The following is a 26,068-nucleotide window of genomic DNA, read 5'->3' as shown; positions in this document are numbered from 1 at the left end:
TTGCTGTCTCTACCACACCTGAAAGCGAAAGTTACAGATGTAACTACGGTTCTATGATCCTTGATGACCCCCAGAGGCAGTGCTAAACACTGGATATCTAGAGTATTAATATCAACAAAATGACCTTGGATGACCCCCCGGCTCAGGTATAAGTTCAAAGTTCAAAAAATGGTAATATCCAGAATGACCATGATCCAGGGGGACAGGCGCTGTTCCAAAATAGCACAGCCCCCAAGGATCATCCTAATAGCCATCCAGGTCCCACCTCAACATGAATCCCTCACCGACGTGGCACATAGCACACATGCATGTTTGCTGAAGTGATGCAGTTTTGGCTGACAACCACATCAGTTCTGTCTGTGCCCAGCTTTCCGAGGGAGGCAAAGGGCATCCAACACTAAGGGAAGATCCCTTGCAGGAGCCTTAGGGGCACTCGTGGATGCAATCCCAGAGGCTTCTTTAAGAAGCATAACACCAGCCTGTGGCTCTCTACTAGGTTATTGCTGTCACCTAGAAGAAGAAGAAGAAGAAGAAGAAGAATTCCTTTATTTGTCCCGAAATGGGGAAATTCAATTTTCACTCTATTATTATTTTTGATTTTACACACACACAGGCCCGAAAACACACACAGGCCCGAAAACCTAACGTGCTGCAATAAAATAGCAGTCATCCTCAGGGTAGAGCAAGACTGTCCCTGGTCAGGAGAGATTGCAGAACCCTAAGGATAGTAGGTACTGAACAATGTTCTTGTCCCGTTTCAAACTGTATACCAGTTAGAAAAGAGCTTCCACTGGTTCTTTTACTGCAGACATATTGACAGGGTTCTGGCATTCAAAATACAGTAGAACTTGACAGAATCCATGCAATCGCTCCAACAGCCAAACCCTCATAAGTGTCGTTTCCATTACAGCGGAATACCCGGTATAACACGGGTCTTCCTCACCGAAACGCCTCTAATTTGAATGTGAGCGGCCCCTAAAGGCCGTTTGACCGGGCTCTCTCTCTCTCTCTCTCTCTCTCTCTCTCTCTCTCTCTCTCTCTCCCCCCCCTTTTTTAAATAATGGTCAAATCTTGAAGTGCTCATAACACTGTCTGAAGGAGAACTAGATTGTTATTGTTATCTGTTTTTCTCACTTCGAGAAACATGTGCAGAAGCGCCGTTCCAACGATTATGCGGCGATCAAAACCCATTCAGAGTGAAATGTCACCTCCGGACTTTGATAAATACCTCTGGGGTCCTTTTCTGTAATGGAGACACATAGAGTGGGAGGACATTTTAGAGAGCATGCCTTCAAAGTCTCCCAGTGGCCACATTTTACCTAAATGGAAACGTGCCTATAGCTGAAGGATGAGATGGGATGACAAAACCTCTTCTTCTGTTTTATCATGACAGTTTTAGGTTGCAGTGCTATTTCCAAGCCTTTAAAAGCTTTTTGTGTTTTAAGCCGATATTTCATTAACTTTGGCTTGTACTATACAACAGCTGCATCTTACATAAAATCCATCTATCTGAACTGCCTGACAGACAGAAGCAAACAGTTCAGAGAGCTCTTTGAAAGATTTCAGCAGAGAGTGCAGCCGTGGTGGAATTTTATTGAGTTCAACCCACACATTTCAAGCTGCTATATGCACCATCCTCTATTATGTATGCAGAATACATGCATATTGATGTGCATGTAGCCTGAGGCTGGTTTAAAATTGCATCTGTAAAGCCTCTACAGGTGTGAAGAAGCAGATTGGGTTTCTTTACAGCCGCTTCCTTCAGTCGTTGCTGCAGTTGCTGAGCTCCCTGGTCTGTGGGCAAAAACTGTGCCAAGACTCATATCTGCTCATGCTCAGACCACATTCAGAGGTTGGTCTTGGACGCATGTGGCCACATTGAAGGACATACCTGAATTCATGTATATGTTGGATATATTACTACCGATACTCCTGTTTCTGTGTAACGTCTGCAGTTGCTATTGACAAGCCAGAGTGAAAACCTTTCGGTTATTTACATAACCCCAGTTCTCACTATTGGATGCACTTCTCGCTGCAGCCCTCAGAAGCATTTATCTCATTACGCCAATCCTGATTGGCTGGTGAAACGTGTCCATCCGCCACAGGTAGTCTCACCTTAAATAGCTAATGCGGACGGCACCACCTCATTCAAGATAAGCACCTCTTCTCACTCACCCAAGCAAGAAGGGTTGAGGGTGAGACATCTCACTCATAATACTCAGAGAACCAGGGTTATGTAAATAACCTAAAGTTCTCTTTCATAATATTCCGTCCGATGGGATATGGTTGCTCCGTATTGCCAGACAGGCTTATCTAGTGTCCACCAACCCACAGGGAAAGGTTTTCTGTGTCAATCAGGACAGCAAAACTGTGCGTGCCACGCATGGAGCGGAGATGTCTAGCCTATAGAAACTGACAAAAGTGAGGGGCGAACTCCCTGGAGCACAAATGTCCTGAACAGAAACTCCCCTGAACATCAATCCCAGAAAGATAATGTCCAGTATCAGGGACAGCATGCATTTTCCACATTTATCACAAAACCAAGATCAAATAGGTGCCGTGTGAGAACACGTGTGTGCGCCCTGGCCTACTGCCTCGATTGTGCCAAAAGAAGCCATCGTCCAGATATGTGGCCAAGCGGATAAAAGCAGCCAATCGTCTAGATATGTGGCCAAGCGGATACCCTGCTGTCTCAGCGGGGCTACTACTGCCGCTTCTGTGCCACTTAAAGAGAGACCAAATGGGAGCATGCGTTACTCGTAGCAAGTCCCTTGGAAAGTGAACCTCAGATAGAGGGAGGATAGATCGGAATGTGGAAATATGCGTCTTTCAGCATGGATGCGTGTGTTAACATCCTGAACTTGTTTTTCCTGAGATATTTGTTCAGAGCAAGTAGATCCACGATAGGGCGAATTGCCCCCGTGAGCGCGGCCCATCTCTCCTATCTACACACGCTGCAGCTCCTCCGCCATGAGAGGGCACAACCGCGTCGCAGCAGCGCCCTCTTTTGGTGAAATACTGACATGGCCCCCAGGCAGTGCTGTGCACTTTGGCCCGGGCGTACAGTGCGGTGACGGGGACCTCGTTGCCCCCGCCCTGGGGAAAGCCGTGGCTTTGCGGCGGGGGAGGCAGAGCTTGAGAGCTTGATCCTCCTTCTTTTTGGCTTAACACTGTCGTTGCAATGAAATCAAAAATCCCTTCTGGGACAATGGGCATGTCCAAGACGTCGTCCTTCTCTCTCTCTGAGAGGTTGGCAAAGTTGAGCGGCTGCACGCTTTGCATTTGCCCACATCAAGCATGTCTGAGCTGGGGGAGGGAGAAGCTAGTGTGCTACCCTCGTTTCCATACCGAGAGGCGTTGGAGGCCGCAAGCTTTGCAGCCCAGGCCGGAGTGATGAAAATGTCATCCTCTTCTTCATCCTCTGATGTGAGGAGTTCTAAGGCGCCATCATCATCTTCCCCATAGTCCAATTCCAGGATGTCTTCCACCTGCAGGGGACCCGCGTCTAGCTCCACCTGGGAGCCCCAGCTGGCGCCAGCCTCTGGTGTTGCCACTGCAGCGTGTTTAGGATAAGAAGAGAAAACTACATGTATTATCATCAATTAATCACCTTATTAAGTATTAAAAAGAAGAAGAAGAATTCCTTAATTTATCCCGCAAGGGGAAATTACATTTTTTCACTTCATTAATTATTCCTCATTAAAAAGGGGGCACCACCACCGTATGGACAGATAATGTGGACTAAGCTCGATGGGAACCTAGTTTCTTTTATCAATTAATTGTATCAATCAATTTCTATCAATCTCAATCTGAAAACGTTTGATCTCGTAAAACACTGACCTCAAAACTTTGCAAAACAGAATGGAAGCTCACAGACAACAGCTGGGGTTTTGGGGGTTTTACTATAAAAATATGAATATATTTGTATATATAATATACATGATAGAATATAACATAAGATGACACACATGAGAATAACACAGAAAAAGAATGGGGATGGTAAAAGTTATGATATGGAAATGCAATTTCTAATCATACCTTTATGGAAAATGAATTTTAATATCAGATTGGCCAGTGGTCACCAGATCTGCTCATTAAAGTACCAACAACGTCATCTCACCAACTCAGCTTTGTAGAAGGGGGATCCAAGAGGAAGGAGGCGTATTTCACAGCTTCAGAGCAGCGTTCTAGACGTGCAGAACACGAGGTCTCTCCCGAGGTGCAGGGTGCAATCCTCGTCAGAGGCCAAGGAGTGGACTGGCAGCATGAGACAGCCTCTCGATAGGGGACGCTTCAACGTGGCAACGGATATTCAGCGTCAAGGGTCACTTTCATTGTGAACCCTAAATCTTCAGCTTTAAGCCAAAAAGAGTCTTTCTGAGAGCTTCGACAGCTCAGAGTCAAGTGGATGAGAGAGTCAGTTGGTCGCTTTCAAGCTTCTGGTGAATACTGGATTTTGATATAAACTTGTCCAGGCAGGACGTGCAGGCCTAGGTTGGGGAGAAGCACCACAGTTTTGGTTCAAGGCCAACCGCAAAGAGAGGAAGGAGATGGTGGTGGTGGAGGTGACAAGGTTAGAGGAAGGTGCTATAAGATCAAGGCCGTGTCACGGGGCCAACAAGAAAGCTGGACAACCTGTGAAAGACTCATCAACCAAAACATCAGTTGGACAGAGCTTTGGAAGATCCTGCAGGCAAGGCTCGCTTCCTTACTTGTGCAACATATGACACCATTCCCTGTCCTCGGAACCTTCACCAGTGGTTTGGGAGTGAGGAATGTTGCACACTCTGCAACACCCCTAATGCAAACCTCCAGCACATCCTGTCAGGCTGTAAGATCGCGCTCTCCCAGGGGCGCTACAGGTGGCGCCTTGACCAGGTCCTGAGGAAGCTAGCAGAGGTGTTGGAGGGCCGTCGACAGGGCAGCCGAGGGGTACCATCTGCAGAGGACCACAGCATCATCAGCTTCGTCACGGAAGGTGGGGGGAGAAGAGACACCAAGCCAAAAGAAACACGTAGGCTGTTCTCCCGTAACCAGGAGTGGAACATGAGAGTCGACCTCGACAGGCAGCTTCGCTTCCCGGTCGAGATCACTGCTACATCGCTCCGCCCGGACATGGTGGCGTAGTCCAAAATCCCTGCTCCTCATTGAGCTCATGGTACCAGCGGAGGAGGGGATCGAGGCCGCCTACAAGCGAAAAAAGGAGCAAAATGTTAGTGATTGGTGGTTCCGGGCTGATGACCCTGCAGGTCAAGAGGTAACAGGGTGATTCCATCTCCCTGTTATGTCTACTATGGTATTATTGAATGATACATGCATACAGACTGGGACAAACTTAAAATATAATCATTGGTGGATCCTTAATGTTAATACTTACATGATCAGGTTTAATATCACCACATTTCTGTAACTTTGGCAATCTTGATAATAGAACAACCAGAGTCGTTCCAAACAACACTAATTTCTTTACAGTTAATACCTACTATAATAGTTTTTTTTAAGAACATATTAAATTGTGAGTCTCTGTCTCTTTCAATCAGATAAGCCAGTGAGCTGTGCTCAGGGCCATAAAACTGTCACAGGTTTCTGTGAGGAGATGGGAGTTGAGTTGGAGATCGTTGAGGTGCATTAAAAGTTCTCTTGAGAAAGTATTTTCTCTATTAGTTAACAGATAAATTCAGCTCTTTGAGAGTATCTGTTGGTCTAAAATAAATTAGTCTTACATGTCTCTTCATTTAATGACCTTGATGTCATTTTGTTCACTCTTCCATGAGTTTGAGGTTCATCCAAAAGGTCAAAAGGTGAAGCAAGAGAAGCAGGGAGGTGCCAGTTGAGTTCAAAACACATGTCCAGTTCTGATAAGGTATCAGAGATTTCTGACTCTATATAAGGGCAATGTTTCCTACAAAAGATATAATCCCATTATTTTATTATTTAAAATTTCATTATGAAGCAGCAGAATCAGGAAATGTCATGGCCTCATCAGCAGTAATTTAACACAACTCCTATACAGCTCAACGTCAACAGGAAACGGTGAAATAAAGCAGATAGGTGAAAATTTATTTCTCTCTGCTCCCCTGCAAAGATCACCGCAGGTAGACATCCTTATTTTTATGTTTATAAAATGCACCTGAAACTCAGAACATATTACATAAACCGTCACTGGGCAGAAAAAAAGTTTGGCACACAAACTGTAGGTAGCGCTTCATTAGTCACCTCACATTTCTGTAATAATGATTAATGTGACAGGACCAACTGGAATTAACACACAACACAATAAAAAATATAATTTTCTTTCAAATCGGTAGGCTATCTACACTGGAGTACAAAATTAGAGAACAAATTATAAACACTTGATTTATTCTGAAATACTGTTATTTTTTTCCGTTCAGAATTTGAATTTGCTGTGGCTACACCACTGCTGTACTTTTAATTACCCATGGCACTTTAATAAAAACCTTTATTTTGTTAAAAATAAAACAGTGAGAAAAATTAGAGGACAATTACCATTGTGTCAGAAGAGAAGATTTCAACAATGTTTTCTTAGAGCTATAGGATTAAAAAAATGAATAGAAAGTGTAGAGGTCACAGCTTTGAATGACTTCAGCACATTTGCGCGTACAGGACATCACTGGTTTCTCACACTGCTCTGGTTTGATCTTGGTCCATTCTTCTTCAGTCTCTTCCACAGTTCACTAACTGTAGTGGGTTTCTTAGACATTACTTTGTTGCCAGGGATTTTCCAGAGATTCTCTATGGGGTTTAGATCTGGACTCCGGGCATTTCATTGTTTCAATAATCTTAGCTTCAACAAACTGCTCCATCTGTTTTGCAGTGTGACAAGGGGCATTGTCTTGTATGAAAATTGCAGCTGATAGAGACAGTTGCAGTGACAGTATTGCATCTTGCTGAAGGAGGTTCACATAAACATTTTCATTCACCCTGCCATGTAGCTGTACAAGAGGCCCAACTCCTGCTGAAGAAAACATAATGTTCCCATCAGACCCAAATAAATTGAACGTCCTCTCATCACTGAAGTCACTCTGGACCAGTTATCCTCAGTCCACACAACATGCTCCACTGCAAAGGCAAGTCTAGCCTTTTTGTTCTTTCTGCTGATGAGAGGTTTGGCCACTGCAGAATGGGCTTTCACTCCAAAAAGTCTTAAAGTCGCGACACTGTGTGCAGGGACACTTTTTGAGTGACTTAAATTAATCTGTGTCCTTGTAAAGTTTCAATCTTCTTGAAATCACAGACTGTGAACGTCCAACCTCTCTCTGATGGCTGAGAGGGTCATCCCTTTGGCCTTCATCTGGACAACCTGCTGTCTCAGGGTTTCAGTCTCCTTAGAGCAGCTCGCCATCTTGCAAAGTAACCAGGAAAGCTGCCAGATAATAGGGTGTCCAACAATGAGGTCAATTGTCACCAGGTGCCAGATTAAACCCAATAACTGGGAGGATGGAAGTGTTCTCTAATTTTGATCACAGTGTTTTTTTGTTTCTTTTTACAAAATAAAGTTTTTTGTTGAAGTGCCTTTGTTATTAAAAAAAAAAGAAAATCCTAGTACAGCAGTGGTATAGACACAGCTGACTCTATCAAATTATGAACAATAAAAATAACATTTCAGAATAAATCAAGTATTAATAACTTGATCTCCAGTGTATATACAAAAAGAGAATCAGAATCAGAAATACTTTAATTATTTTCGTTGCAAACTCCAGCTATTCAAATAACCTATTAACAACAAATATATACATACAATATACTGTATGTTTGGAAAAACAGTATATATATATATATATAAAATATCAATTTAGAATAGTTATATATACAAAAGTAATGTAATAATTATGTACATGTTTATTTGCATATAGAGGGGGGGATAAATATCACATCACAAGTGATCACTGAAGACAAGTGGAGACACATTCTGCTGGTAAAACTAGATGAAAGAGTCAGCCAGCTACACACTCATATTCGCACCTATTTAGTAAATTACAAGTTTGAAATTAACTGTGGAACAATGTTGTCACTTCTGCTGGGCTTCTGCTCCAAGAATCTAACCACCATGTACACTGATTTTTAGAAAGACTGAAAGCCACAGTTCTTATTATTTGGTCAGGATGATGTTGTGTGGATCTGCCCCAGTTCAACTACTAGCTAATCCTCTTGTTCCTTTGTTTCTCTTTCTCTTTCTGCATTGACATCCTTCTTTCTTCAGGGTTTGCGTGCTTCAGCAGGCTACTCTGGGAGGTAAAAGCAGTCTGTGTAAGCAGCATGGACAGAACTTTCCATTTCATACCAGCATTATTCTCCCATGACACCATGTCCCCCGCCCCTTTGATTTCCAAACATTGCTGTTCTTTTACCAGAGCTATTTCCATCGAGTTCTTAGTGTTGTAATAAAGAATCAACATTACATTACATTACAAATACATTTAACTCAATATTTTTAATCTCATTTTCTTCATTTATATCCCTTGATGTCTGGAGTTTGTTTTCTTGCTTGCTTTATGTTCTCTTCAGTTAGTTTGTTCCGCCCTTCTTGCTGTTGCTCATTTTGTGAACTGTTTCCATGAAGATGTCTTCATCATTGCAGATTTCTTTTGTCTTGGACTCGCTATTCCCAATATTTTTCTCTGTACACATTGTTAATATTCTGTTACATTTGGCAAGCTTGTCCTTGCATTTAAAGCTCTGGACAGGCCCCTCTCTCTCCACTGCATATGTCTAAATGATGACAGCGCAGCTTTAAAGTATTAGGAAACTAACATTTTCGTGTAACCTGATTAATGCCAGCCAGGAGACGAAAGCACAGTTACTGTTGTTACTAGAAATTAATCTGCCTTTCCACAGTCATTCTGCCAAACACTTGTTTCACTTGTTCGCCCTAAGCAGGGGTGAAAGTAGTTTTTGTACTTGCTGGTACTATCATATTGACCCATAGTTCGCACGCAGTGCACAGAAAAATACACTTAATTATTTATTAAAGTCTACTTATCAAGCAATTCACTAGAATGTCTTATCACACTAGCATCACTCTTTCATCCCCCTGTATCAGTTTTTGATAACAAATAAATTGCAAACACACCATTTCAACAACAGTCATTTGAATAACTTTTTTTTTAGCTGAACAGTTGAAAACTATCTTGACTTTTAATTTTTCATTATTATTTTCCTTTTGTCCTCTCTTCCTTGTCTTATCAAATAGATCTATTTGAATCATGATTTGAATATCCCTCAACCACGAAAAGTCTTTTAGAAAAGGATTTCCGCCCCACAGTCTATCTACACAATCTTTAGTTCATAAAAAAGAACGAGTCATGCTAACTACCAAAACAAATTTGTTGCTAAAATTACAGTAGATTATTTCTGCGTTTATGTTTTATGCAGAACTTGTTTCTTCAGAGCATAATAATATTTTGGCCGGGGGTGGTGGCACGGTTCGATACGTGAACGTTGTTACTACCCAGCTGGAGAAGGAAAAAGGGAGGCAAAATGAAACCAGCTGTTCTTGGTATATGTAAATCACTTATCAACAATAAGGGATAAAGTTGTACAACAGAAGGAGAGGGCCTACGGGTGAATGAAAAAGGACTCTGTAAAACTAGAGCTGAAACAAAAAGCAAACAAAAGATCACCTGAACTAAATCTCTTAAAACAGAAAATAACAAGAGCATCACAGAGAAGTAAATTTACAGGGTGAGCAGTGCCACTGAAGTGGTTGGAGCTGCTGCTGGATTGGTCGGTCCTACTGCTGCCAATCAGGATCCGCAGGTACCACGGAAGTGGGAGGGGCATGAACTGACAAACCAATCCCTGACAGGAGGCCACACATCCTACTTTGCATACTCTCACACAAACACTTAAATCATGAGTGAGGAATAAGGACAGCCGTAACAATTGTACTACACCAATAAGGTAGCTGCTTTTTGTCAACAGAATGGCAAGATGGCGGCTCCCCTATTTAGGTTACCGATAAAGACGAAAACACCCGAAAATCTGCTTAAGTGGGCCAAATGGATATTAACCAATGCTGCTTTATCAATAAATGTGTGTTGTCATGCTGAAAGTGCATTTTTTTCAGATATATTATATTTTTCTTTCTAGTACGGCGTACCCCCTCCAAACCTTTAGTGGTACGCCGTACCGGCCAGTAGCGGCTTACTTTCACCCTTGGCCCTAAGTGACACGGGCTGAGTTTGAGAGAGGTTTATTCATTTGCCTCGTCAGTTTTATTATTTATTATTTTTATTTACTTGTCAAGTCATTTGTAAAGTAAATAGAAGGATACCATCCATCTGAACATCCCTCAACATTGGTGCAACTATCAGACTGCTAGCTTCAGAAAGTGTATCCTCTGCTCAGCTTCAGCCAGAGTAAACTACCAAATGAGTCAAGATTTAGTGTAGAATCAGTGTAGGTGATACACAATAATCATTATATGGTTATTAGCTCTTCCAGTAGTATGGTCACGAAGGAGGAAAAACAGTTCTGAAATTGTACTGGAATTGTTTTGAGATTAAAGTCCTAATTATAAAGTTTGAATATTGGAAGATGATCAGCTTTTGTGTCAAATGAGGGCTGTGACCGGAGGTTTTCGGTTTTCGGTTTTCACTTCTAGACTGTTAAAGTGTTGGAAGTGAAATGAAAGCATTTACACACAAGCCAGTAACAGGCCCTGTTTTGCAGCACAGTGAGGACGGCTGAGCCACAACACAAAAGTTCAAACAAAATGATTAAACCTCAGTGGACTTTATAAGTCTCTTGAAATGCAGTGGAAGTTAACCAGTTAACTGTTAAAGTAGCTACACACGGAGTGAACATAAATGCTCTGTCGGTCTCTTTCTTCAGGAGTAAAGTTGTGGGATAGTTCACTGTACATGTTGAGGGGAGTAGATTGTAGATTGTAGTTAGTTGTGTTTAACAGTCCGTTGACACTCACTCACTTCATTAGTTTGTATTGGATTTTGTTCTGTTTTTCTCTGAGAGGTCTGAACTGTGGTTTGCTGGTGACTTAATATTGACAGGTGTATGTGTGTGTGTGTGTCACAGGGTCAGGGTGCCATCACAGAGAAGCTGCGTAGCCTGAGTATGCACGACCTCACACAGATAGCCCAGCAGGATGACGGAGGTGGGAACCAGCTCTACCAGTACAGCTCACGCTCAGCCAACCCCGCCATCAGGAGATCCCAGAGCACTGATGCTGGCGATGGTGCTGGTACGCACTCACTCACTCACTCACTCACTCACACACACAGATGTGTGGTGTGTTAGAAACTGGTAGGATTAATTCAAAGCAATATCATAAAAACAGGTTTGTAGCTGTTTCTTAAACTATCAACAGGAGTTGCTTATCTAATTACCTCACCACATTACCATCATGTTTAGACAGCAGTAAATGCAGGGATTGCTGTGTGTATATCCATGACTACAGTTTAAACAGGAACTGATAGAAACTCAAGCACTGTCCATTGTTCACAATTAGTTAGTGTTGGACTTAAACCAAATAGAGGCCAAATATAGGAATGTCTGTTGAAGCACAAAACCAATCTCACTGACTGCATGGCCAAACTTTGTTTGTTTTCATCACCCTAAGCATGATGGGAACAATAGTAGTTATTTATCCTAAATAGAAAAGGACAAGACAGCCAATGTATCACTATGACAGATTGCCATTATAGAGCCTGCCTGTTAAAAGGAAGGTTTTTATCTGAAAATGATAGGGTGTGCTCTAGACCTACTCTATATGGAAAGTGACCTTGGATAACTCTTACAGAGTAGGTATAGATCACATTCAATGACTCAATTATGATTTACATAGACCCAAAAATTAGCCCATAAGAGTATACAGTGACAACGAAAACCTTCCCTTTAGGCAGGAACATCGGACAGACCCAGCTCTATGGAGGACATCTGTCTTGACCGGTTGGGGAGGAAGAAAAGGAGAGAGAAAGAGAGAAAAGACAGACAGATAGACAGAGAGAGACAAAGACAGACAGAGAGACACTCCCAGAGATGCAAGCAACCATTAAAGTAACAGTAACTATAATAATATCCATACTAATGTGAATGTGACTTATATGTTATGGCAGTTAATATAGCAGAATAGTGAGAAACAAGTACAGCTAAGGTGACAGAATATGACAATGATAACAATTATAGTGGCAAACATGATAGATGAGGAGTAGTGGCAATAGCAGCTACAACACAGTGAGACATACCACTGATGGTGTTTTTATGGCTACAAATTTTATAATTTATAAGACTAATGATAGCTTATATGATTATTAGTAATAATAGCAGCAGGAAGCGTAATACAAGATCACTGCAGTAGGCACCACCACGATCAGCAGAGACCTGCGAGACGACAAAGCACAAACAACTCTTCGGAAGAAGTTGAATTAGTAACATGCATTGATGAGATATGAATGATACAGACAGAGAGGAGAGAAGCTTAGGGTGTCAGAAAAGGTATTATCCCCCGGCAGACTAGGCCTATGGCAGCCTAATTAAGCATTAATCAGCCTAGGCCTGGTACATGCAGGCTCTAAGAGAAATTGAATGCCAATAACAACAAAGCTAAGGGCTCATAAGCCCTATCTATAAGCTTTATCAAAGAGGAAAGTTTTAAGTTTACTCTTAAATATGGAGAAAGTGTCTGCCTCCTGAATAACACTTGGGAGTTGGCTCCACAGGAGAGAAGCTTGGTAGCTGAAGGCTCTGCCTCCCCTTCTACTTTTGGAGACTCTAGGAACGGCAAGTAGAGCTGCATTCTCAGAGCGCAGCGATCTAGTCGGGTAATACAGTACTATGAGCTCTTTAAAATATGACAGAGCCTAACCAGTAAGAGCTTTGTAGGTAAGGAGAAGGATTTTAAATTCTATTCTAGATTTTACACGTAGCCAGTAAAAAAAAAAGCTAATACAGAAGAAATATGTTCTCTTTGATTTGTTTTAGTCAGTACACGAGCTACAGCATTTTGGACCAATTGGAGACTCTTAACAGACTTATTGGAGCAGCCTGAAAATAAGGAGTTGCAGTAGTCTAGCCTAGTAGTAACAAATGCATGGACTAGAGACACAATGTTCCTAATTTTCGCAATATTACGCAGGTGAAAATATGCAGTCCTTTGTTGTTAGTTTTATGTGAGCATCGAAGGACATATCCTGATCAAAAATAACACCCAGATTCCTTACTAGTGGAAGACAACATAACATCATCCAGAGTAACAATATCTTTAGCTATTGAGTTTTGGAGGCCTTTTGGGCCAAGTACAATAACTTCATCTGAGTTTAACATCAGAAAATTGCAGGTCACCCAGCTTTTTATTTCCTTAATGCACATTTGAAGTTTAGCTAACTCATGGGTTTCTTCTGGTTTGATCGATAAATATAATTGTGTATCATCAGCATATCATTGAAAATTTATGGAGTGCTTCCTTATAATATTTCCTAAGGTAAGCATATATAAGGTGAATAGAATCGGCCCAAGGACATAACCCTGTGGGACTTTAGTGTGCATGGAGGATTTGTCGTTAACATGTACAAACTGATATAGATTTGATAAATAAGTTTTAAAACGGCTTAATGCGGTTCCTTTAATGCTAATTGGATGCTCCAGTCTCTGTAGCAGGATGCGATGGTCAATAGTGTCGAAGGCCGCACTAACCGTGCATTCACACCAAAAGCTATGGAGGCGATGAAAGCGTCAAGCTGCTATTCAGAATCAGTAAATGACGCGATGACATGCGATGTCGCTTCGGGCGACGCGTTCCGAGCGTTAAGAGCAATGCAATGAAGTGTCCATCGCCTCATCGTGTGTGTCGCTTGAAGTTGAAAAATTTGAACTTTTAGAGCGAAAGCGCGTGAATCTGTGCCGTGACAGCCAATCAGTGTTGAGATTACTGTAAGCGTCATCGAAGTTCTCCGTGAAACATCCAGGGGCTCACCAAAGCCACTACTGTTGCAGTCTTTGGGGTAAACCAGACTGTTCCTATGGATATAATATAATGTATATAACTATGAACTGTGGATGGCAGCGAAGTGCCTTTAGGCATCTAGTCTGTCGGAAATCCAGAGGAAGAAGAAGAAAGCCGTCAGTGGAGCGTATTCATGTCTGATCTACCGGAGATCGGGCTGCCACCTTGGCTGCTACCTGCGATAGACGTGATGAAGCGATGGTCAAAAATGTGAGAAATATGAGCTAGCAACGCGCAGCCCGTGTTCTGGGCAATTTCATCGCCTCCATTGCTTTTGGTGTGAATGCACAGTAAGATCTAGTAAAACAAGTACAGAGACAAGTCCTTTGTCTGAAGCTACAGTAGGTATATAGTTGGCTAGTGCCTCTGGATCAAGACTGGGCTTTTTAAGAAGAGGTTTAATTACAGCTACTTTTAAAGACTGTGGTACATAACCTGCTGAAAAAGACATATTAATCATATCTAGTAAAGGAGTGCTAACTAAAGGTAACACTTCTTTAAGTAACCTAGTTGGAATAGAGTCTATGGGACAGTAGAAGGCTTTGGTGATGAAACTTAGAAATTAGAAAAAAAAAACATAATTTAAGAAGAAAACCACTGATGATAGCGAATGTTCTTGTGGGAGACTGACTGTAAAAAGTCGGAGTTAAATTGATTTGAGCTTAACTTGGAGGATTCAGGAAGGTTTCTCTGTCTATAATTGGGTTTTGGAGAAATAGTGCAAAAAATTTCAAAAAGCCACGCCATCTTAATATTTAGCTTTTCCGTTTCTTTGTTTTGCCTTTGTTTGCTTGATTCCTCCCTTCCTTGCTTGATTTGAACGGCAGGCAGGCTGGCATGTCAATGAAAGCTGTGTGTGAGATGACTTCCCAGCAGACAGAGGGGATGAGATGAGGTTGAGTGGGATGCTGGTAGAATGTCAAACACACACACACACACACACACACACACACACACACACACACACACACACACACACACACACACACACACACACACACACACACACACACACACACACACACACACACACACACACACACACACACACACACACACACTCACTCTGTGTACTTCTGTCTCTCTCTCTCTCTCTTGCTCTCTCTCAAACACACACAGCCAGTCAGTGAGGCATGAGGGAAAGAGTAGGGGGTGGGAGTGGAGGACTGAGATGAATGTATACGAGGAGATTGGAAATGTAAGGGGTGGATGGAGGAGGAGTGAATTGGAAGAAGAGGTGGATGGATTGAGGGAAGCAGGGTTGGTAGACAACATTAGCATACTGAGAGAGGAATGAGTGTATTCATTGTATATGTATTCAGCTCAGGCAGAGAGAGGAAGAGAGGAAAAGATGTTTTTACCCTCCAAGTGTTCTCGGTCATGATTCTCACTGCTGTGAAGGCATTTCATCACACACTCTCTGCTGACCATATTGGAAGTCCTCACCTCTTAGACAACAAAGGTTTTCTACAGATGATTATTTTGTTGGACATACTATATGACTCAGAGGATAACTGGTGATATTCTATATTTAGAGAGTGTCTGTGTGCGTGCGTGCCATAAAGCCTGACATATCTACTTCCTCTGTGCCATAGAGCTCCATTGATATCCCAAAACTATTAAAACACATCAATTAGGGGCAGCTAGTGGCTGAGTGGTTAGAGCAGTCGCCCCATGTAAAGAGGCTTTTTAATTTAGTAAGTAGCCTTCTAAGTACCTTTATAGAGTCATATAGGTGTAAAATCACTTCAGAAAATATGTCTGTAATCAGGGATTTTTTCCCTCAAAACTTGGTATCGGTATTGGGTTCATATCTCCCATATTGGTCTGGCTCTACTTTTTGGAAATGACTGATATATTTTAAAATGAAACTATAAGTATATGTGTATTCATGTCAGAAGGTGAAGATTTTTAATGATGATGATAAAAAGTTGCTTTATTTATGTTAATATTGTTCTTCTTTAGAGGTGAACAATCAGAGTTTTAAGTCCATTACTGCCACCTACCCATGGATGTATTCTCTTGCACCAAATGCATAACTGCAATGCATTGTGGGTGATATCCACCTCTGGAGTGACCATCGTTGTTCACTTGATCACTCAGCCCTCTGAGGATCGATCTCACCAAGTTACCTTCTTCTAACTACACTTAAGATGTCTACATTCAAAAATAAGACCATCAATTCTGTTCTAGGCACCAAGACCTTATGAGTTTCCCAGACTAATAAAGAAATTTGTGTCCAAACGTAAAATGAATGAGTACAAGCTAAAAATAAACAAGGACTCAACCTCAACATATAGGGGAAACACATGGTCTAAATTTATGAATTAAGTCTTTGCATGGATAATATCTGTGTAAAATTTTAATTAGATTTTCATTAACGGACGAAACGGCTGGGTAGCAGCAGCAGGACATTTTTCTAATCCTAACCAAGTGTTTTTCATGTCTAATCCTAACCGTCACCTTTTTTAGGCTAAAATCGATTGAATATTGGTGTTTTTTGTGTGTTTTCGCTGCAGAACACTGCCGGTCTGGCAGCTTTTTGCGGCAGACTTCCGGTCACTGTTTTACCAATTTCTGTGCAGAACTTTTTTTTGCATAACCTCTTCCTGAAGTAATTTCAATAGTGATAATAATACTACCTACTATCTTCTCTTAATTTCTGTTGGGGTCACTTTGTTCTAAACCAGTACAAATATTGCACATATTATAACTGAACAATTATCAGAAGATATTTCTGTTATCTATACTTAGTACTGAATCAGTATAGAGCATTTAGATCAATATCGAATCAAATTGACAAAGGACCTAAAGATTGGAAGAAGGAATCGAATCGGGAGGTTCTTGACAATACCCAACCATAATATTTACATTCATCAAAAAAGAGTTGCCATGTTTTTACTGTTCCATTATGAAGCACCGTTGCTTATACTTTATAATAAAAGAAAATACATCAACATTATGTCACATTTTCATGTTTAGCTGCCCTCTTCACACAAACCAACTAACCCAAATGCAAATGTTCACCAACATGCCACAGTTTTACAAATATAGTTTATTATCAGATATTTGAATGAGCTCTCTAAACACCCAATAGCTTAATCCCACCTGGTCGTGTTCTGCCATCCCAAGAACTGCCTAAAGCTATACCTAGGCAGTACGTATGTCACTTAGTGTTTTCTAAAGCTGAGTTAGTATTTGAACAGCGATGTGTTTTTCATTTGTTCTGCTTCTATCTCCTGCTGCTGCTATTGTTGTCACATCTGGAGTCTATAAGAGAAAACCTCCCACTCTCCAGAATTGGAAGCAACCTTTCCCCTCCCAGAGGAAACAGGGTGGGATGAGACAGAGGCCAGCTTAACATGAGATTTCACATTCTAACAACAGACCAAAGATACTATCTGGATTCTGGATGTTGGCTATATGCTAATTTATCACAAATAGTCAAAAGCACTCCAGAGCTATAATTCTGAGGTTGGTACTGATGAAAGTATTCAGTCATGCTACTTGTGTAGAGTGTTCAACCCTGCAGTTGAAACAACCCATGTCTAGAAACCAGGCGGTTCATTGTCCCCAGCCTGCTTGGCTCCCACTATACCGGAGAAACACTGCAGCTCCCAGAATACAAGCCCAACCACAAACAACACCAACATGAAATGACATAACTTTCAAATGAAAAGGTCATCTGCACAGGAGCATGTTACAATAATGCTCCAGGGTGGAATCTAAATTCTCTTTCTGAACTGTGAAGAACAAATTCCAGCCATTCCAGCCATCACCGGTCTATTATGTGAAGAACTCGCCAATTTCCTGTCATGTAGAGAGCTGAGAGCTTTATTAAACAAAGCTCTGTCTTGCTCAGCCAAAAGCAAAGACCTGGAGCAGCTTATACAACCAGGATTTTGGAGTCCTCTGTTTCTACAGAAAAAAAATAGCACAATCTAGTGTTTTCTTACACAGATGATACCCAGTTATATATGCCAATACTAGTAGAGTTGGGCGGTATCCAAATTTCGATACCGTCAAACCTCCTCCCTATTTTACCCCGGTATACGCCATTACTGTGACTAGTTAAAAAGTATGACATAAGGCTCAGGCGACGTCACCAAACTGTTGGCTTGTGCCTACACCATTCAGAAACTGAATACTAAACACTAACGTTAGTTTCTCTGAAATTGATCACCTGGTTGATAGTGTTGAAGGCTATGTGCTGTTGCTATTTTTAAGACCCGTGGTATACTGTATTACCGCCCAAGCCTAGCCAATACATGATTACTGTGTACTGTACTGAAAGTCTGGGTGGTATTACCATTCCCACCTAGCTTTCTAGTGATCCAGTTTGTTTCAAAATATAAATTAGAATATTTGACTAAATCTGGTCTCCTTTTAACCAACGTTTTTGTTTTGCCCTATGTATTATCACATACCATTAATGAATATATTTTTATTACTTATTATAGTATTATTCAAACAAAATACAGCAGTGTAAAAAATCCTGCTGACTGTGTTGGGTTTAAGACATGGTCCACGTAATCCCAACATTCCCACAGAATGTGACTTCTCTCTCCCCTCTTTCCTGTCATCTCTCTACTGGACTCTCTTATTATGTCACAAAACAGACAATGTGTTGATTTGGTGCAATGTTATTTATGCATACCAAGAACAGTTGATTGATCAGTGCTTATACAGTAAGTCTGTATTCTATGTGTGGGCTGTTCGCCTGTTTATCAGGTAGTTTCTGAAGAAAATCTCATTGATGCTTCATATTTACTATAAAATGACTAGTTACAGTAAATATTTAGTCTGCTCAGTTTATATATCTATACTTGGCTTGTGTGGTTTCTTCTCAACATTATCTGTAAACCCATGGAATAAATGTTATTTTTCAATATATCAGAGCAAAAATAATGATGATAATCATGATACGGATCACAAAGGTTTCTGAATCAAAGATGATGCAGCTGTTTGCAAAGTGCCGACGGTGCAGACATACTACAATCATCTGCACAAAACACCTTTCTCTCATTAAAATGAGTCTAAAGATATTTGTGATTATTAGTCAGAAGCAGTACCGCTCTAGACATTCACCTGGTGGTGCATCCATGATAGTTTGGGCTGAAGTGACTGAGGGCAGGTGCGTTTTATTTCATCCCCGCTTAATTTCATTCTGCTCTCCAAGTTTCCTCTGTGTGACTGTGCTGTTACCTAATACCAAGGGCTGAGGGGAAGTGAAGGAAGGAGTGTTAAACAACTAATGAAAGCAGCTAGAGTCAAGCAGGGAGGTAGCAGTGTGTTTGCTGGGTGTCTGCTGACCTCTGCTGGACCAGCTGCCTCTTTCACTCACACTTTGAATCCCCTCAGTTCTCTACACTGCCACCTCTACAGAAGAGCAACAGCCCTGTAATCACCCACAGCCACAAGTGATGGTCGGGCTTCACTAGTCAAGTGGAAATTCAGCAAATATAGTTTCATTGTCACTATTTTATGTCTCTATTGCAGAGTGCTCACTACTACTATAGTGGGTTTTTTTGAATTACATTCTATCTTTAAAATAATAATCTGCAGTTTTCTTTTCTTTTTCTTGTCTTAGTGCGTAGTTGTAAAGGCCACTTGTGTGCTTTGTTAATCAGCAGCCTCTCACGGTACGAAGCTGCCAGATGGTCTCTTTCAGCACTAAGTTGGCTAGGGAGACCAGATTTTTTTTGAGTGTGGTTGTATGAGGTACATCTAAACTCAGTGTGTTACTTACAGTAAATGAGAGTTTGCACATTGCCAGGTTGGAGACACAAGCTGCTGTCGACGGTGTCCCAAAACACCTGTAAAAAATCAATTTCAGTTTAAATAAACTATAAAATATACTTTATTTAGAATATTTTCACAGCTTTATCAGACAGCTTTTCCTCCAGTTTGCACAGAAGTTTCCACTCTCTCTTTTTCTGCAGAAATTCTTCTTCTTCAGCTCATAAAGGGATCCTCTTGTCTCCACACTGAACATTACATCATCGCTGTTATAATCACTCGTTTTTATTTTCTTGAATTTGTTTATTCCATAAACCACTGGAAGTGTGACACAAACAGCTGATCTGCAGAGTAATACAGTGCATGATACATTACACTTTGGCGGGCTGGAGATCTCATCTCTTGCTTTTTGCAGATGATGTGGTCCTGATAACATCGTCGGTCAGTGACCTTCAGCACTCACTGGATCGGTTCACAGCAGAGTGTGAAAGGGCTGGGATGAGGATCAGCAACTCTATATCTGAGGCCATGGCTCTCAGCAGGAAACCGGTGGATTGTTACTCTGGGTAGGGAATGGGTCCTTACCCCAAGTGAAGGCGTTGAAGTACCTCACCTATGGTCATGAAAGCTGGGTCATGACCGAAAGAACGAGGTTGCAGGTACAAGCAGCTGAAATGGGTTTTCTCAGGAGGGTGGCTGGAGTCTCCCTTAAAGATAGGGTGAGAAGTTCAGCCATCCGTGAGGAACTTGGAGTAGAGCCGCTGCTCCTTTGCGTTGAAAGGAGCCAGTTGAAGTGGTTCAGACATCTAGTGAGAGTATTTTTGATGAGTATATTCCCGCTCATGTCTCTGTCAGTGCTAAAATATAATAATGTCATAAGTTCCCTTGGTGATCCTAACCTCAGCTGTACAAAGGACCGGTTCAAATGTTTTGAGAAGGACACAAATGTAAGTGTGTTTCAGTGATTCCTGATGTGTGTGTGTGTGTGTGTGTGTGTGTGTGTGTGTGTGTGTGTGTGTGTGTGTGTGTGTGTGTGTGTGTGTGTGTGTGTGTGTGTGTGTGTGTGTGTGTGTGTGTGTGTGTGTGTGTGTGTGTGTGTGTGTGTGTGTGTGTGTGTGTGTGTGTGTGTGTGTGTGTGTGTGCGCGTGCGCGTGCGCGTGTGCGTGTGCGTCAGACTACTATTATGACCAGGAGGAGAGGAGTGATGAAGAAGCTGAGCCAACCTTCTCTGAAGACGAGGCAGTTACTCAGAAAGGACTGAGGCGATCGCAGAGCGTCAAAATCACACGATCCAGAGTCCGCAAAGATGTAGGTGTTCAGTTCCATACAGTTGGAGGCTGTGCATTTTTGTTTTATAGTCTATAAAGAGGAATTACAAACACATATGGATAATGAAAAAAAGAAAATGGTGGCAGGAGAAATCAAAGAGAGGAGTTTGTACATAAAGTATATGCAGTGTTTTTTTAATTTTGAAATGATTCTTTGCATGTTTTGTCACCAGCCTCGTTATGGATCCCTGAAGATTAAAGGCAAGAAGAGACCAGCACTGAGCTCTGTTAACTATGGAATATGAAAAATATAGTGGTCACACACACACACGCACACATTCTGACTTATACACATAGCAGAGCAATCTGCTGATTGGTGGATGGTATTCCAGCTCTTCTCTGTCCGATTTTCTCTCTGCTGAACTCTTAAATCCCTCTGATGACTAGCTTTAACAGAGACAGACATAGACATATTTATTACTTCATTCATCCAAAACCAGTGACTCTGAGAACTGAGGCTTTTCTTCAGGTTGATGGTGTACATTTTTGCATGGACTTTTGTGTTTCATCTCTTAATCATTAGAATTGTTTTTTAGGTGTGATGTTATGTATATGTAGTCTTTTAGATTTTAGATGTATCTATCCTCTTAAATCTTTTCATCTGATTTTGTTTTTTGAATATTTGAATATTATTTTTGAATCTGACCAAATGCTTCTGTTCATACATGTGCAATCGTGCTTTACTTGAGCCCACCGCTCTTAACTGGGCCGCGGCTGGGAAGTTGAACAGTTGTACACACACAGACTTTAGCAAGTGAATCGTGCTTGGGCACGGTACGGATGGTAAAACAAAAAACCCTGTTACGCACAGAAACCTTGCACATTGAGTCCACTGCAGTGTCTCCAGGTCTGTTTCAGGGACAGTGGTCCAGTTTGACTGTCTGTGTGACCACTTTGTCCGTGTGGAATTCCCTGCTCCACTATTGAATCTATTTTTGGTGGAGCAGCTCGAGTCTCTGAAGTGTCATTTTTACTTGTAAATGTATATTTAATATCTGTATTTACATTTTGGATGATGACGTTTGCATCTATGGTAGCTTTTGAGTGGTCAAACAACTCTCCTTTTGATGGATGCAAAAAACAGAAATTTTGACCTGTTCCATTTCTCAGTCAGTGTGTAGTTGATCGACACAATGTGAGGTTGGATACATTTTTAAATGTGCGACAATTTGGGACAAAATACGGACTCTGTACAAAGTGACTCGGGTGGCTGACGTTGGCAGACTGTAGGCCAGCCGTTAAGTAAGCTATTAGTTTCAGCTTAGAAACCTTTTATAAAGAGAACTGTAGGTAACTGAGTAAACATTGCTACTGCTGCCTTTCAGTTGTTTTATCAATGAGGAAATTGTTCCTAGTTGAACCTCTGACACTAGTGTTGGAGTCCATAACAATCCATTTGGCTCAAAGGAGACTATTTTCAGGTACACATGCAGCATTCCCTGTCACAGTGGTGTAGTGTGAGTGGTAGCAGGATACCAGCTGCCTTCACATGAACATTTGTACTTTAGTAAAGAGTTGAATGAATCCGAGCGAAACACACTTGAACACCAGCGGATGAACACTACGCCTCATTCTGTCAGAGGAAAACACCAATGAAGAGAAAACCAAATAAGTGATTCTTCTACATTTCTCTGTGCAAATGTGAGCCTTTATTAAGGCCCAGACCTCCCTCTCGCTATTAACGATGATTTCTTATGTTCCTGCTTTTTACTCATGTATTTTTATATGGCTGTGTGTCCTGATCACACTCCTGGTTGTACATTTCTCATTGTATTTTATTCCTATCAGTGAAGATTAGCTTTTTAAATGGTTTTGAGTGTGTTATCTAACTAAGGAGTCTTTGTATTGTAAGCACATGTTTTTGAACAAATACGTTCTCCCTAATCTTTTGATCAATACTGTTGTTGCTTGTCATCTCATTTTAAATGCACTCTGCTGTTGGAGGTTGCAGCACACAGTGAGTGTACTATTCTTAATGATGAATGCTAATATTAACGGCCTCTCATGACATTTGAAAGTTTGGCTTTTTGCTGTCTGGTGCTGCGGTCAGTGCTGCACTGCTGACAGGCTGCAGCTGATGTCCCTTCTAGAGTTGCTGTTTGGAGTACAGATAAAACGGTGTGTTTATGTGTCAACGTGCTTCTGATTCTGAGTAGGACGTCTGGCTGAAGCTAAAGGAAGATTTACTGACCTTGTCGTATTCCTAGAAAGGATTAAATTGATACAGACAAGTGGAAAGTTAATAAGAAAATGAAACAGAAGTTCCAGGAAGACTGTGCCCCTGAGTCACAATCACTCACCAAAACATTTATAGAAGATTTTGAAGCACATATCAATCACAAATTATCATTTCATTAGCAAAGCTGTGAGATTTAGTATGATTTAATACACACACACACACACACACACACACACACACACACACACACACACACACACACACACACACACACACACACACACACACACACACACACACACACACACACACACACACACACACACACACACACACACACACACACACACACACACACACACACACAGGAGATCAAAATTAGAGAACAAATTATAAAAACTTGATTTATTCTGAAATATTGTTCTTTTTTTGCTGTTCACTATTCGATAGAATATCCTCTGTGTCTATCCCACTGCTGCACTAGCATGTTTCTTAAATAACCAACGCACTTTGCGGGATAAATAAAAGTAATTATTCTTCACTTCAATAAAAACCTTTATTTTGTGAAAAAAACAGTGATCAAAATTAGAGAACAGTAACCACTGTGTCAGGAGAGAAGATTTCAACAATGTTTTCTTCTCTAGGATTCAAAAATGAATAGGAAGTGTAGACGCCACAGCTTTGAATGACTTCAGCACATCTGCGCCCACAGGACATCACTAGTTTCTCACACTACTCTGGTTTGATCTTTGTCCATTCCGTCTCTTCCATAGTTCTGGAGTGGGTTTCTTAGACATTACTTTGTCGACAAGGGTTTCCCAGAGATTCTCTATGGGGTTTAGATCTGGACTCTGGCCTTTTCATTGTTTCAATAATCTTAGCTTCAAAGAACTGCTTCACCTGTTTTGCAGTGTGACAGGGGGCATTGTCTATATGAAAATTGCAGCTGATGGAGACAGATGCAGTGAAGTTATTACATGTTGCTGAAGGAGGTTCACATAAACATTTGCACTCACCCTGTAATTAACAAATTGAACAACAAATTATATCATAGAAACAAAGATTGTGAAAAAAGAACTGCTTCAAATGCCTTTTTAACCTTTTAACATAATTTAGCCAGTGCACAATTAATGCGACACAGCAGATAAACATAGAGCACTGTAATTGGTGAGGTTCTGCCAATAAATTGGTGAATCCCTACTGTTAGCCAAAGAACTTGTCTATGGCTGTTTTGTACACACTTTTTGATACAGTTTGGGATACTCACGCTTAGTTAACCCAGGTCCACGCTTCACAAGTTTGATCATCTACCCATGTTTGCTAGGGTCTATGTGGATGTTTGGAGACCCATGTGCTTCATGTGTGCTCATGTTTACCTATGCAGACATCCAGTGTAGTATAAGTAGAACAGCATGCATGTTTGCGTCTATTCTACCCTTCAGACTACCCTTGCATTTGCCAACACTACCATGAAAAAATGAGGGAGTAGCTTTTGGAAGAAATTCCACGCGCCTGAAAAATCTACAATTGGGCAACTAATTCTGCTTTCAGGATCTGTGTGACTTACATTTGATCATCTTCTCATCCACCTGTGCTGATATTCATGCGTGCATGATCTGATGGTCTGATCAACAACAAGCCAAACTTTCTTATCTCATGATGTAACTAAATCGCTAAATGAAACCAAAGCTTCATGTACTCACTCATAGCTGTGTGACTGGGTTTTTTAAATCTTTGTGGGGAAATGTCTGGTGTGTGGATTGTAAATGCAATATAATAAAGGCTGTCCAAATACAGAAAGGACAAAAAGTGAAGTGTGTGTGTGGCCTGTTCATTTTGATTCTCTTCAATTCAAGAAACTTTATTTGTCCCCTAGGGGCAATTCAAGGGCATACAGGGCAGTTGTACACACAACAGAAACAAAACAACAACAAAAACAGTGCAAAAGAAGCAAACTCTACAGACTACAACCCAAATTCCAATAAAGTCGGGACGTTGTGTAAAACGTAAATAAAAACAGAATACAATGATTTGCAAATCCTTTTAAAGCTATATTCATTTGAATACACTACAAAGACAAGATACTTAATGTTCAGACTGATCAACTTTATTGATTTATTGCAAATATTCAATCATTTTGAGTATGATTCCTGCACGTTTCAAAACAGCTGGGACAGGAGCAACAAAAGACTGGGAAAGTTGAGGAATGCTCCAATAAAACCTGTTTGGAACAGTCCACAGGTGAATTGGAAACGGGTGAATGTCATGATTGGATATTTAAAATTGACATTAAATAAACATATAACAATGAAAATGTATATATTAAGCAATAAGTCATCATAGAATATTTTCTTGAATTTGCCCCCGGGGAAATGTGTTTAGCTGAACTTGAGGATGGTTCATTACAGCATTGTACTGAACTGGAGCCTTCAGACACTTTGGACGCTTGCTGGAGTTGTTCTGGATGCTGTGGTTGTTGTTGACCGCTTGTGGACGGTTTCTCATCATCTGATTCTTCCTTCTGATGCTGTGTTGTTCCTTGAATATATTTTAGCATTCACCCTGTGAATATTTTTGAAACAAAAAAATTTGATAAATAAATAAAAATACCAAAACACTCACTACTGTTCTTAATAGGATAACAAGTGACTTAGCATTAATAAATGGAGGCAGGAAGAAGTAACCTGACTCATGCCAGATGAATTTCCTTCCTCCTTGCTTCCCTCAACCGATCGCTCCATAGGAAAGTGATTTCAGGAGGCTGGGCTTTATCAAAAATCCTAGCATATGATTGGATAAGCCACTTGTCTGTCATCTTTATTGACGTGCTACTTCAACCAC

The 26,068-nt window shown here is 41.1% G+C and overlaps 1 protein-coding gene across 1 annotated transcript in view; it reads left to right on the top strand.

Annotated features, from left to right (window-relative positions):
* The window catches only part of reep3b (receptor accessory protein 3b), a 91,229-nt gene extending 66,188 nt beyond the window's left edge, over positions 1-25,041 (top strand). The window contains exons 6-8 of the mRNA XM_083932684.1: positions 11,056-11,221; positions 20,895-21,028; positions 21,222-25,041. Coding sequence (XP_083788810.1) covers positions 11,056-11,221; positions 20,895-21,028; positions 21,222-21,293 — 372 coding nt within the window. The 3' untranslated portion in view covers positions 21,294-25,041. The remainder of the gene's footprint in view (positions 1-11,055; positions 11,222-20,894; positions 21,029-21,221) is intronic.
* The last annotated feature ends 1,027 nt before the right edge of the window (positions 25,042-26,068 follow it).

Source organism: Echiichthys vipera (assembly GCF_963691815.1).
Source record: "Echiichthys vipera genome assembly, chromosome: 18".
NCBI lineage: Eukaryota > Metazoa > Chordata > Actinopteri > Perciformes > Trachinidae > Echiichthys > Echiichthys vipera.
Note: the sequence above shows the minus strand (reverse complement) of the source record. Positions and strands in the feature narration are given on the sequence as shown.